Source organism: Nymphaea colorata, chromosome 12 (genome assembly GCF_008831285.2).
Source record: "Nymphaea colorata isolate Beijing-Zhang1983 chromosome 12, ASM883128v2, whole genome shotgun sequence".
Taxonomy (NCBI): Eukaryota; Viridiplantae; Streptophyta; class Magnoliopsida; order Nymphaeales; family Nymphaeaceae; genus Nymphaea; species Nymphaea colorata.
Window position 1 is genome coordinate 12,347,369 of NC_045149.1, and position 12,916 is coordinate 12,360,284.

The 12,916-nt window shown below is 36.6% G+C and overlaps 1 protein-coding gene across 1 annotated transcript; it reads left to right on the forward strand.

Annotated features, from left to right (window-relative positions):
* The first annotated feature begins 3,558 nt into the window (after positions 1 to 3,558).
* On the forward strand, positions 3,559 to 11,575 carry LOC116265682 (uncharacterized). The gene is made up of 5 exons (XM_031646478.2): positions 3,559 to 4,793; positions 6,584 to 6,642; positions 8,925 to 9,053; positions 10,058 to 10,193; positions 11,007 to 11,575. Exons 1-5 carry the CDS (start codon positions 4,089 to 4,091, stop codon positions 11,313 to 11,315), a joined length of 1,338 nt encoding a protein of 445 aa, XP_031502338.1. The 5' UTR covers positions 3,559 to 4,088; the 3' UTR covers positions 11,316 to 11,575.
* Positions 11,576 to 12,916: the final 1,341 nt, after the last annotated feature.

Genomic DNA, 12,916 nt, shown 5'->3' on the forward strand with positions numbered 1-12,916 from the left:
AGTCATTATCATTTTCAGGTGATGAACATCACACAAATAAAATCTAGATTACGATTATGATCAAGATAGATGCAAGTTTTGATGACACTCACCATGTATCAACACTGTTGTGTAAGGAGTTTAAAATGTAGGATCTTTTCAAATCTAGAGAAGAGCTTATAAGGTGTTTGCATAAATATGCTATAGACTAATGATGTGATTTACAATACATACATAATGATGCAACACAAACTACTGCAAAGTGTAAGGTTATTCTTGGGAGAAGTAACATTTAGAAGTGGCAAATTCATTCTCATGTTTGTGAAGATGGACACACATTTGAAGCAAAAAAGTTAGGTGAGCCACATTCGTGTTACTCTGTATCATGCAATCACATGATTTCAAAAGAATTTATTGCTGACTTTTTTAAATCAAGTGATACAAAGTAATGACATAGATGCCAAATATATTATTAGTGAACTCTGATCTAAACAGGGTGTTGAAGTGCAATATGTGAAAGCATGGAGAGCAAAACTTTGAGCATTGACTCGGGCCTTAGGTGATTATGATGAACCTTTCAAGTGGGTGCCATATTTTTTTGAGAGTTCTATATGAAATCAATCCAAATAGCATCATCACATGGAGAAAAGTGAGACCAACAACCGATTCAAGAATATGTTTGTGTTATGGAGGATACATTCAAGGATACAGAGATGATCAATGAAAATTGAATTATGCATATGGATGTTTCTTATGTAGAAAATGTAATGGTCAACTACTAGTGCTTGCTCTGCTCAAGATGGAAATGAAGGAAGTTTTCCATTGGTATATGGTGTAGTGGGGGCAGAAACACATGAAAGTTGGATATGATTTTTTAGACTTTTAGGTAACATGTCAAATTAACAATGAAAACACCATTATTTTGAGTGATCGTCAAAAGGTTATTTCCTACTATAGATGAAGTTCTTTCACTCATGCAACGAAGGTATGATTTTAGTTTTTTATTTTTATAACAAATTATTATTGTAGGCATTGAGTATTTGAAAGTTAATATTTATTTGCATAGTATGTGTGGCTTGTATTGACAACTATCAAAGTAACTCTACATATTCATTTATTAAAAATTTTTAAAAGTAAATTCACTGGCATTCAACTACATAAACTTTTTCAAATTGTGGCAAATACATTAAAAAAGGTAGGACACGATGAAACATGGATAAAATAAAAATAATCAATATTCATGCATGGATTTGGTTGGAAGGCATAGAGAGGCATTTTCGGGTGATTGTAGTAAGGATATGCATTAAAATTTATGACTATTCAATAAATATTATTTTTCAATATATAACATATATATATATATATACACACGCACACACACTCACTACTTGAAGCAGAGAGTGACATCTGCATTCATGTGTGTGTGTGTGTGTGTATGTGTGTGTGTGTGTGTGTATATATATATATACATATGAATGCAAATGTCACTCTCTCTACTTCAAGTAATATACCATGTCTAACACAACACTCAATTATTAGCTTCATCATTGGCACAAGATCTAGTCACATATTAATAGTGATTGTATATTGACATGTAGAAGTTACGGATCATACACTTGTTGTGAGTATTGACTCAACATCACCAGTTGAAAATATCATTTCACATAATGGTGTTGAATTTGTATTTCAAGGTTGTAGATAATGTCATTCATTTGTTCTATAAATAATTATGTTTTTTTTTTTTGCACTATTGACTAGTAACTCATATGTAATGACATGCCATAGAAACTTTGAAGGGGGAGGTAAAACAAGCCAATCAACAAGTAAGAGGTGAGGTAGATCTTACGGCACCCCAACTTGGCGGCCATAACACTATTTGTATGAAATGTGGAGACAGTTTTTTGGAGCAAGACTTTGTGATTTGAGAGAAACAACAAGAAACATGAAGACTTTTTAGACCAGAACTATAAATATGATTTTTTTAGGAGATTGTATTGTAAATTTGTTTATTTAGGTTTGGGGTAATACAATTCATGATTCTTTTTGGAAGTTTGCACTGCAAATATGATTTTGTGGCTAGGATTTTGATAAATTGTATTATTTTTTTGGAAGTGTTTTGCATTGTAAATATGATCTTTTTTGAAAAAAGTGTAAATAAGCTATAATTTCTCAAATACAACTACACAATTGTGGTGATGTAGAACATTGTATTGGTTGTTTACAAAGAAACTTTACAAAGCATTACATCATCAAGGAATGAATAATGTCTCCTAACAAGCATATGTTGAGTATTCGTATATTTGAATTATATATAAAAAGAGATGCTCACGAAATTCAAACCATGCTAATATAAAGCAAAAATTGAAGTCTAGCTATGAGCGAATATCATATAGATTCATTTGCACATGCAATTGAAAGCAATTTTTTTAAATTGTATTTGTTGTTGCAGCACACAATGGCAGCAAATCAACACCAATTATGAATTTATTACTCAATTCTTTTTTATCCTCTAGTAACTTCAGATTCAACATTGTTAGGAACAAGGCTCTCAACCTTTTTATTAAGGCAGCATGTTTAATGTCTAGTGAAAAGAGATGCCAATCTATAATGCAGCATAACCAACTGCTATGACTTTCATAAATTCATGTTTGTTTCTTGTTGAAATGCGCATTCAACATCTACTATATATCGCAAGATGACTATGTTAATAGTCCAAAGACTACAGTTAAAATTGATCTCCTTTTGTGTTTATCTCTTTAATTTTTTCGAAACATGGACTTCAAAAATGGGGATGGTAGTATGAGTGGAGAATGGTCATGGTCCTAAATTATCTCTCTTCCATACAGCTTAATTGCTACATGACCTTAACTTTCTTGTGTAGTATAGTATTCATTGATCTCAAGAGGCCATGTACATTGACATCCTTGTAATTCCTAACAAGAATCCCTAGTTTAGAGTTTATGAAGATGTAACTCACCAAAGAAAGAACTGGCCCACATGAGTTAGAACCCTGCCATGCATCCTTACATGTCTAAAAGTTGAAGTGGTTTTCAACTAAAATTTTTATACTCGAATATTTAACAGTAAGTGTGCCTACATTTCATCTAAGAGAAGGTTTTTTTGTTATAAAGAAGTGTGAAAGAAGAAATCCAATATGAAAGCTTCCAGTTGTAGTTATCGTCCCAGGAAGTCTTGATCATGTAAAAATTTAAATTAAAAAAAGGAATTACCAAAGCATACTAGAGAGAGAGAGAGAGAGAGAGAGAGAGTAGAAGAGGGGACTGCCGCTCTCCTTGTCAACCATGTGTGATTTGCACGGATATCTATTCGTGGTAATGTCTGCCTCTGTTTGTTACAGCATGGATAAAAATTGTAGTGACAAAATTTTGACGCTTGAATTTTGACCCTTGTTAGCCTTTAAAACTGACGATTGATTTATTATAGGTACAAAATATGCGTGCCCATTTGTTTTTCTTTTTTTTTGAATTTTATTGGAGGAAGCATGGTTGAAAAGGACTGGCTATTAAATGATGGTTAAACTCCCCACAGTCCATGTCGTGCTTTTTCGCTTGTCGTTCTTTGGCTATTTAGTTGACTCGTTTTCCGGAATTCCGGTTCTGCCTCAATAGTTTCTTCTTCTATCCTGTTGTGGCCGGAATAGTCAACCTGCACTGGGTTCTGCATCAGGAGAGAGAGAAAGAGAGAGAGAGAGCACCTCTTCTTATTCTTTGTGCGTCAATCTTCACACTCCCCTTGTTTTTCTGCATGAGTCGTTTCCTGTTTACGGCAACATTTAAACCCGAACTTGAAATTTTACAGTCATGAGACAACTTGTATCTTCGTCCATATTAGTAACCAAATCTCCCAATTGCAGAAGCACTCCTTTTTCCTTGGTGGGGCGTTTTAATTTAGTTTTCAGTGTTCCTGTATCTAATCTTTATCTTTGATCTTCAGATGATCCGTTGAGACCGTAAGGATGCTTCTTTCTCATCTTGTAAACAGCCTTCCTTTATTTGATTCCCTAGAAAGTTCTGAAATTTATCCTCTTTCGTGTACATATCCAACGATTGGTCTGTCAGGTCCCGGTACTTAGTCCTTCATCATGCTCAATGTCTCTAGCTTGTGGTCTACCCCTCCTTGAATGCATATACTGTATTGCTTGTGTTCGTTGGGCATGGAATCGTTGCCTTCACACTGCTAGCCATGACAGTGAAAATTGGGGCATCGCCACCCCTGAGGAATTTGAACCAGTCCCTCGAATTTGCCGCTTGATTCTCGCTGTCTATGAGGAAGACATTCAGAAACCACAGTGGGCCCCGATTGGAGGGTACCGGATTGATCCTGCCTTCTTCATTGTTCGGAAGAAATACGAAGACACACAAGGCCGAGTCCCTCCTTATGTAATTTACCTTGACCATGGTAATCATGATATTGTTCTTGCAGTTAGCGGCCTTAATTTGGCAAAGGTGAGCGATTATGCGGTTTTATGGGATAACAGGCTGGGACAGAGGAAATTTGATGGCGGATATGTCCATAATGGCTTACTGAAGGCAGCAGGGTGGGTTTTGGATGCAGAGTGTGAAACTCTCAGAGAGCTGCTTGAGAAGAATCCTGGTTACACGTTGACATTTGCGGGGCACTCGCTTGGATCTGGGGTGGCATCATTGCTTTCAGTGGTGGTAGTGCAAAATCGTGATCGTTTAGGAAATTTAGAAAGGAAAAGGATAAGATCCTTTGCAGTTGCTCCTGTGAGGTGTATGTCTTTGAATTTGGCTGTGAGATATGCTGATGTCATCAATTCTATTGTCCTTCAGGCATGGTTCATGTTCTTCCTTCCAGTTTGTTCTCAAGTATATCCTGATTTATTGAAACTAGGTAGAAGCATTTTAATTGCCCTAATTGCTTCGATATGTATATGATTCTGTTTAATATTGATGGATTACTGAGGGAGTTTGTTTAACCGTACCGTTTTTTATGTATATAGGTAATTGCACAATAAGCGTTTTTTATGTATATAGGTAATTGCACAATAAGACCCAGAATACGTAAAGTTGCTCATAAGGCAAAATTGCATCTAATTTAATGCAATGAACCAGAAGGTTAAAATATTGAATAGCATGATGCCAGTAGAACTATCTGAAATATAAGAAAGAGTTGTTTCACCACACCAAACAACGAAGACATAAGATGGCTCTTAATGTGTGACAACCAAAGGACATAAGATGTTGGGAATTTGATTTTGAATCCCCCAAGGTTTAGTATTACTATAGCAGGAATAAGGTCTACTTACTTTTCTAAAGAAACACATCCAATAGTATTCTGTTCTTATTGGCGCCTGCATCTGTACCCACACCAGCATCCGTGCCCATGTGACATAGATTATGGCACTTCATCGGCTGCCTTGTGGCTGAAAGCTAAAGGATGGTTACATTGTCATTTTTATAAGTGCTGTTATGTACTTTGTTATTTCATTGAACTTTAAATTGCAGAAGAATGCACAGGCTAGAGTACAATTTTTGAGTATAAGCAACTTTCTTTACCAAGGCTGATGAGAACTCCAAGAAGTCTAGCTTACCTGATTTTGTTTTAAGACTTTCTATAAGAATGAGAAACAATGAAGGTAGATGATCAACTTTCTGAATGTGTGTTTATCTAGAGAATGCTAGTCTGATACCATACTGCAGTCATCCCCTTGACACTTCATCAGGATTCCAGGAGGTTGTGGTGGTTAAGATGATGGGTATGATGGAAACATTCTTGTAACTGACAAACTCCAGCCTGATGCTTCCCCACTCACCTGTTCAAGAAAAGTAGAAGAGCATGCATCATGTCCATCCTGATGGACTTGCAGTTCCATTAGCAACCTCTACATGCATTTTTCACTATCACTCCAGATCAGTGTGTAGAAGTATGCGTTTATGGAAAAAATGAACAGGAACAGATGTTAAAACACCATGATATTAAAGTGAACATCTAAAAGCAAAACTCCTTCCAGGCACCAGCAAAAAGCAACAATTTTGTCCAACCTAGTCTGCATTTTTTGGAAATTGATTTTTGTAGAGGTAATGTTATGGTGATTGTGGTGAGATTTGATATTTATAGTTCTTTTTTGCTTTTTGATTTCTTTTCTATTTTTTAATATGTATTTCTTTCTTCTACAGTTTGGCTTTTTTCATAGTCTAGTCTCCTGGAGTAAGTTGGAATTTAGGTTTGTAGAAACAGGAAGTGCAATTGATATGGAATCCTGTTTTTCTCACAATATTGCATTTTCCAGTCATAGTGGTCCTAATTGCTGTCACTTTTTCTTGCATATTGTATTTTTATATTTTGGTATTCTTTACTGAAATCTGTTGTTTATATCAATTTACTATTACTAGGATTTCACATGTTTCTTCCTCAATGATTCCCCATGCTGTTTTACCAATCACGTCCTGCTTTTTTTGAAAATCTAGAATTGTGAAATAGCTGCCTTTACTTTTGATCCCCATACTGCTTCCTATTTTCTAGCCCTCCTCTTGCTAGCTCGTACATGCTAGTTCTTGCATATCACATTGCATGTTATATTCTATTGACATTGCTTTTTGACAAAGTTGCTAATGCACAGGATGATTTTTTACCACGAACTGCAACACCTCTGGAAGACATGTTTAAATCACTTTTCTGGTACTTCTCGATCCTTTTATGATCTTCATGGTTTTTCCTGTCACCATTTCCTGTTATGGTCCATGTTTGAGGGGCCACTGTTTTTCTGCAAGGAGGAGAATGGAGTGCAGGATTGAGATGGTATTCCCTCAAATTGCAGATTGACTTGTGGAGGGGGAAATAAAAATAACTAATTATACAAGAGGGAAGGGAGTGGTGAGTGTTTAAAAGTACGAGATTGCTGGATATATCCAGATGAATACGAGATTTGAGAATTTTATATTGGAAGTATCTTGTACTTGGTGGTTCAGCTATGTTCTAAATTCTCAGTTTGGAGCATATTTATAATACACCATTTTTCTCTTCATTCTTTTCATTTCTTGTCAATTAAAAATCTAGAAAAATGGATAGCTAAACTGTCCCTAGGGGCCTGGAACGTGGGAAGATTAAGGAAATGTGAGGAAATATGCATCCCATGTACAGAACATTCATATTTTTGGGGCAAATTTTGAAAATATTATATTATAACCAGGCTATTCAAATGGGAGAAGGCATAATCCCTATGTTGTTCATGTGGTTTTGAAGATTGACAGTGTCTAAAACTGGGAAAACTGATTTATGCAAGGTATTTTAGAAAGAGTAATATATAATATATGTGGTACTTGTGAAAAATTTGAAAAAAAGCAAGGTCAATATGGAATGCAATTAAGAAAGGTAACTCCTGAAGAAATTTGGTGATTGACAAGTCTTCCTGACGTGTAGGGCTCTGAAATTCCTTCTTGACCATACAAGACTGTATGTGGAGACACTTACACATCTGAAATTTAGATGACATTGTTTATGCAGAAATATTAAGGATCCATGTTTTTATCTTTAGAGCACATTAAGCCATTCTCCTTTTGTGTGGTTAAGTATTTGGAGGACCTAGGCTGTACACTGTATAGGTGGTGCCTAGGCAGAACTAGTTGGTTCTAGACTTCTAGTTGACACAAACCAAAAAAAAAAAAGAAGGAAAAAAAATCACAAAGTTGGGGGTTTTGAAGCTCCCCCACCTCAATCTATGCAGGAGAAGACAAAACAAAATAGTGCTTATATTTCAAGATTTTCAAGAGATAAAAGTTTAAAAATGATGCATCTTTCTTGTGTGCTGCATGAACTCCGCGTTGTAGGCCTCTGTTCCTGCTTTTTGTCTACAATGCCATTCATCCTCTGGTCTGTCCTGAGATAAAATTTTGATTTTGAAGCATAAAAGGGATAGACTAAAGCTCAAGAAAGTCCTGAGTATTGATGCTGACAGGGCACAAGCTATGTCATGCGAATGCTCCTTGAATGGTGCCGCACCCATGTCGACATGGCTGGACACAAGTGTAGGCACAAGACATGGCTTGGACTTAGACTTAATTTTTTATATTTTTAAAATATATTTTATTATTCTTTTGTTTTTTTGGTATATTTTAGTATTTTTTGTTCAATAATGTATATTTTGCGAATACAACAACGAGTGTATGAGTTTATTTCTTTAAAATCTTAATACACACACACACACACACGTGTGTGTGTATGTACAGACATGTCCCAACACCCAAGTTTTTTCAAAATACCTCCAACTGGTGTTTGCACCAGTGCCCATCCCCACACCCATGTGACATCGGAGACAAGTCAACTATGTTTAATTTGAGTATGTTATAGTGTTATACAAAAACTCTTCCAGAAAGTATTTGGGGACTTAGTTTGGAATCCATGAATGAAATAAAATTTTGACGAAAAAGTAAAGTTCACCAATTGCAATGCGGTCGGTCAGTTTAAAATCAGCAGTTCTGTAAATTCACCATCATACGGTTGGCATTTCACTAAGAAGATACAGAGCTCTTGATTTCTGGAAGATAGGAAGGTTCAAAATTACTAGGACAATAAAATGTTCCAAGTAGGTTTTTGAGATGCAAAGAATGGCATGCGAGATGAATGTAATGCATGCTTTAAATGGTCAAGATAACTAATCTATCTGCACAAACGTGAACAAATCAATTTTTTTAGGTTGCAAGAAATCATGCTCAAAGCCATCTTCTGCATTGTGGAAAATGAGGAGTCTAAACCGTAAACATAAAATTTGTTGTAGTAAGGGCTTATTTCCTGGTCCTGTCAAGCATATGTTTTACTGCACATGCACATGTTCACATGCTTCTGCCCGTGGAAGCAGCTTGCATGTATGGTGTGCATGAAAATGTGTGAGCATATTCTGCATCCATTATAACTGCATTGGCAGATATATTTGATAATGTTAAAGAAAATAATTTTGTGGCCAGTTTACCGTGCATATTATGCTTGAGATGTATGAGAGATACATGCATACCGGAGGAGAGAATGCTTAAAGATCCCAGACGATTATATGCTCCAGGTCGGCTGTACCACATTGTTGAGAGAAAACCATTTAGGTATGTCTGCGACACTTTTTCTTTCTTTTGTGAAACCATTTAGGTATGTGTGCGACACTTTTTCTTTCTTTTGTGTTATCCATTTTTTTTGGTGGAAGTTGTTGTAAGTGTTTCTGTCTCTGAGTTTTCTTTAGTTGCTTGGAAGATTTTGGCAGTTTAAGTATTTCCTTAATAAAGATCCAGGATGTGCAAAAACTATGATCCACATTAGTGGTAGACATCAAAAGGTATTTAACTGTTTGGTCCTTCAATAAATTTGCTTGCTGATTCATATTGAAATGCAGAATACCAATTACCAACAATCTTCTGTCCAACAATGTTTTTGGGTTGCCAAGACGTGAAGCTGTTATTTTTTATAATAACTCTTTTTGCTCACACGTAATTGGAATTTGTGTAAAATATGTAGTCTTTAAGAAATTTGAGGACATTGGGTTGCTCCAAATTGGCAGTTTGAAAGCTGATTTTGATTGACAAGCACAGAGCTTCCCAACATGGATAAAACATGTTTTTTTTAGGTAGAAAACATCATTATGAACCAAAAATTGCTCCTTAATTTGAAGGTGTGGTTGGAAAAACTACTTGCACTTACATTTTCCTTGTAAATATCTCAATATGATCACTGACTATATTCTGGCTTCTAAGAAAATGATTGTTTTGTTCTTTGGTGTTGAATAAGATTCATGTAAGAATTGATTCCCTGTTTTCTGGCACAAGCTACAACCAGCCTATATTTCTAGGTGGATACCTTCTATTGTTCCAACGTAGAAAAGCACCTATTTGTAAAATAGAAGATTGGATTCTTGAACAGTCAGCATTCATTGCCACCACATAAACAATCTCACAGGAGCATAAGCTTCAATTGTTCTACAGCTGATAATATTCGTCAATGCAATTGTACAGTTGTAAGCAAAGCAGTTATATTGCGATTACTCTTTATAGAACTAGTTGTTTATCCTCGCCATCTTGACATGATCGAAGCAAGATTATCCATCTTCTTATTGCAGATGCAGAAGATTCCCACCTGTTGTGAGGACTGCTGTGCCTGTGGATGGAAGGTTTGAGCATATTGTCATCTCATGCAATGCAGCTTCTGACCATGCAATCATCTGGATAGAGAGGGAGGCACAAAAGGCTTTAGATGTAAGCCTACCTCTCAGCACTTTTAGAAATGTGACTTTCTATATTTTTCTCAAAAACATTTTGACAATGCTGATGGGAAATGGATTTTTTGGTTGCAAGATCATTTCTTTTAGCATATCTGAATAAAAGAGTAACACAGACAGCTCAGTTGCTCTTTTTTTAAGTAGTGTGTGTGTGTGCATATTATCTGAACTCTAGGTTAACGTGAGAACAATTGTTGCAAAATAACCGTATAGGTATAATGCCTGTGTATGAAAACCTGGGATTAAGGCAACAAAAATCACGTCTTTCATTAGGCAACTAGGATTATAGTAAAGCTAAGAATGCTCAAACTTTTTATTGTGAAATCCTTATAAATTGAGATCTACGAATTGTGAAAACATGATGTTTCCTTTTCATTCATAAGATTTTAAACATGGAGATGAAGGTTACATCAGTAAGTCAGTTTCAAAAAACCATTCTCGCAATGGGGTCAGATAGTGTTTATTGTACAGGACTGAACTTAATATTTTTCTCTAAGTTTTCTCATCCTTGGCATCTAACTTGGTTAGTTTTGATTTGGTTGAACTTCTAGCATTATTTGCCCCCACCTTACGTTGGTTTTATGTGTTTTGTTGAGTTTCTATCCGAGTCTCTATTGGAGGGCAGCATATGCTCTTACTACAGGCAGGTTGGGTTTACTATAGAGGTTTAACTCGAAAATGAAGAATCTCCTGTACAGAGAACCCATATTCGCCGCTATGTGTTCAGTATTTATCTTGTTTCCATTTTCTATGTATCAAATTTTCCCTACAATCTGCTTTCATATTCCAGTTGATGTTGGAGAAGGATAGGATTGCAGAGATACCACAGAAGCAGCGGATGGAGCGGCAAGAAACTATAGAGAGAGAACACAGTGAGGAACACATAACAGCACTTCGGAGAGCAGTAACACTAGCAGTTCCACATGCATTTGCACCATATCCGTATGGCACCTTTGACAGATTTAGCAGTGAGCATTTTGTTGTGGGCGAGGGGTCACTGGGTGCTCAGAAATGCAAGCAGAGGAAGAGCTGGGATGAGCTCATTGAGCGCCTGTTTGAAAAGGATGAGTCTGGTCACATGGTTCTCAGGAAAATGTAAGCTGCCAAAGAGCCCTGTACATTCAGCGTATTTGTTTATATTCATTCTACTTTTGTCTTCATCACGCTCATTGTTGGGTGAAGCAAAAGGAAAAAGAAAGAAAGTGATTGTACAGATTTGGAGATATCTTGGAAGTGTTGATACTTCCTTGTACGTGAACACTCTTTACGTGGTGTTAACTATTGTCGATTAACATTGTTTCCCTGCCAAAAAGAGAGGAAGGTATTGCAAATCAATTTTAACTTTTTCTTTTCCAGAAACAGTTTTGATCTGTATCATGCTTTGGATGTGAAAAGCATAGAGAAGAACTTTCAAATAAGAACATACCAAGCTACACAATTTGCTTAGAGGTATAGCAGGCATATAAGCACTTGTCGTCACACCCACGTCAGGTATTCAATAAGCACGTTGCTAGGCTTTTTAGTGGGAGGTGCAACTTCATAAACTTAATAAACAAAATCAAGCATCAGTATAAGTAACAAAGGGGCAATGATTTTTCTTGTACTACACTCTTTGTCAGCTTTAGGAAATTCTTAATTATATGATGGTCCTAAACAAATCTATCCATCTTATGTCAGCCTATAGCACGCTAGAAGAAAAGCAAGATCAAACTGAATGGCCACCACTGTTCAATATCACAGGAACACAACGGTGGTCTGTCTCTCCCTATATTTTCGCAGAGGAGTTAATAGATCAAATATAGATCCTAGTGTAACATGTTTTCCTTTTTCTTTAAATCATTCTTTCCTTAGCCTTGATTCATACTAATATGATTTTGAAGTCTATGCACCCCAAGAGGGGAACCGTTTTAAGGGAGAAGAATAAGAAGACAGGAAGAGGAAGAAGGAGAATAGAAAGAAAGGGAAAAAGAAAAAAGAAAAAATGTTAGCCGGTGGCTAACAAGGAAGTGCAATAGGAGAGGAGAGAATGAGAGAGAGAAAGGCAATCCAAAAGCATGCTTAATTAGGGCAAATCCCAGCTTAAGTACAAGTAATTATGGGTCCGGACTGGACCGACTCTCACTGAAATCTAAACTCCTACTGCTCCACACGATCCCTATATGGATTGTAACAAATACTCCCCCTTCAATAACACCTTATCCTCAAGGTGTAAAGGATGGAAAACGCTGTTGTATGTCCTCCAAGTCCTCCCATGAAGCTGGCATCTCCTCCTCGGTGAGCCACTCAATCAGCCATTGGACGCGCCACTTGCCATCCACTTTGAGTCGTAGTATTCCTACTTGACGTAAAGGTTGTATGACAATGGGGATCACTAAGACCAACTTCTCCTTCGGTCGGTGGCTTGAGGCACGCCTTTAGTTTGGAAACATGAAAGACCGGGTGTATGGTGCTGCCTGGTGGTAACTGCAGTTCGTAGGCGAGTAGACGACTTCAGCCCATTCAAACTTACCAAACAAGTGATCAATGGAAACAGATAGGAATATAAGCATTACCATAAATTGTTCCCTGTTGTCCTATAGAAAAATGCGAGAAACAAAAAAAAAACACAAATCAAAATTCCAAAGATACAAGAAATTAACAGAAAAGGGACGAGATTAAAGTTAGCTCAGCCGGGAGACAAGAAGGCACGAGCGTTGGAGG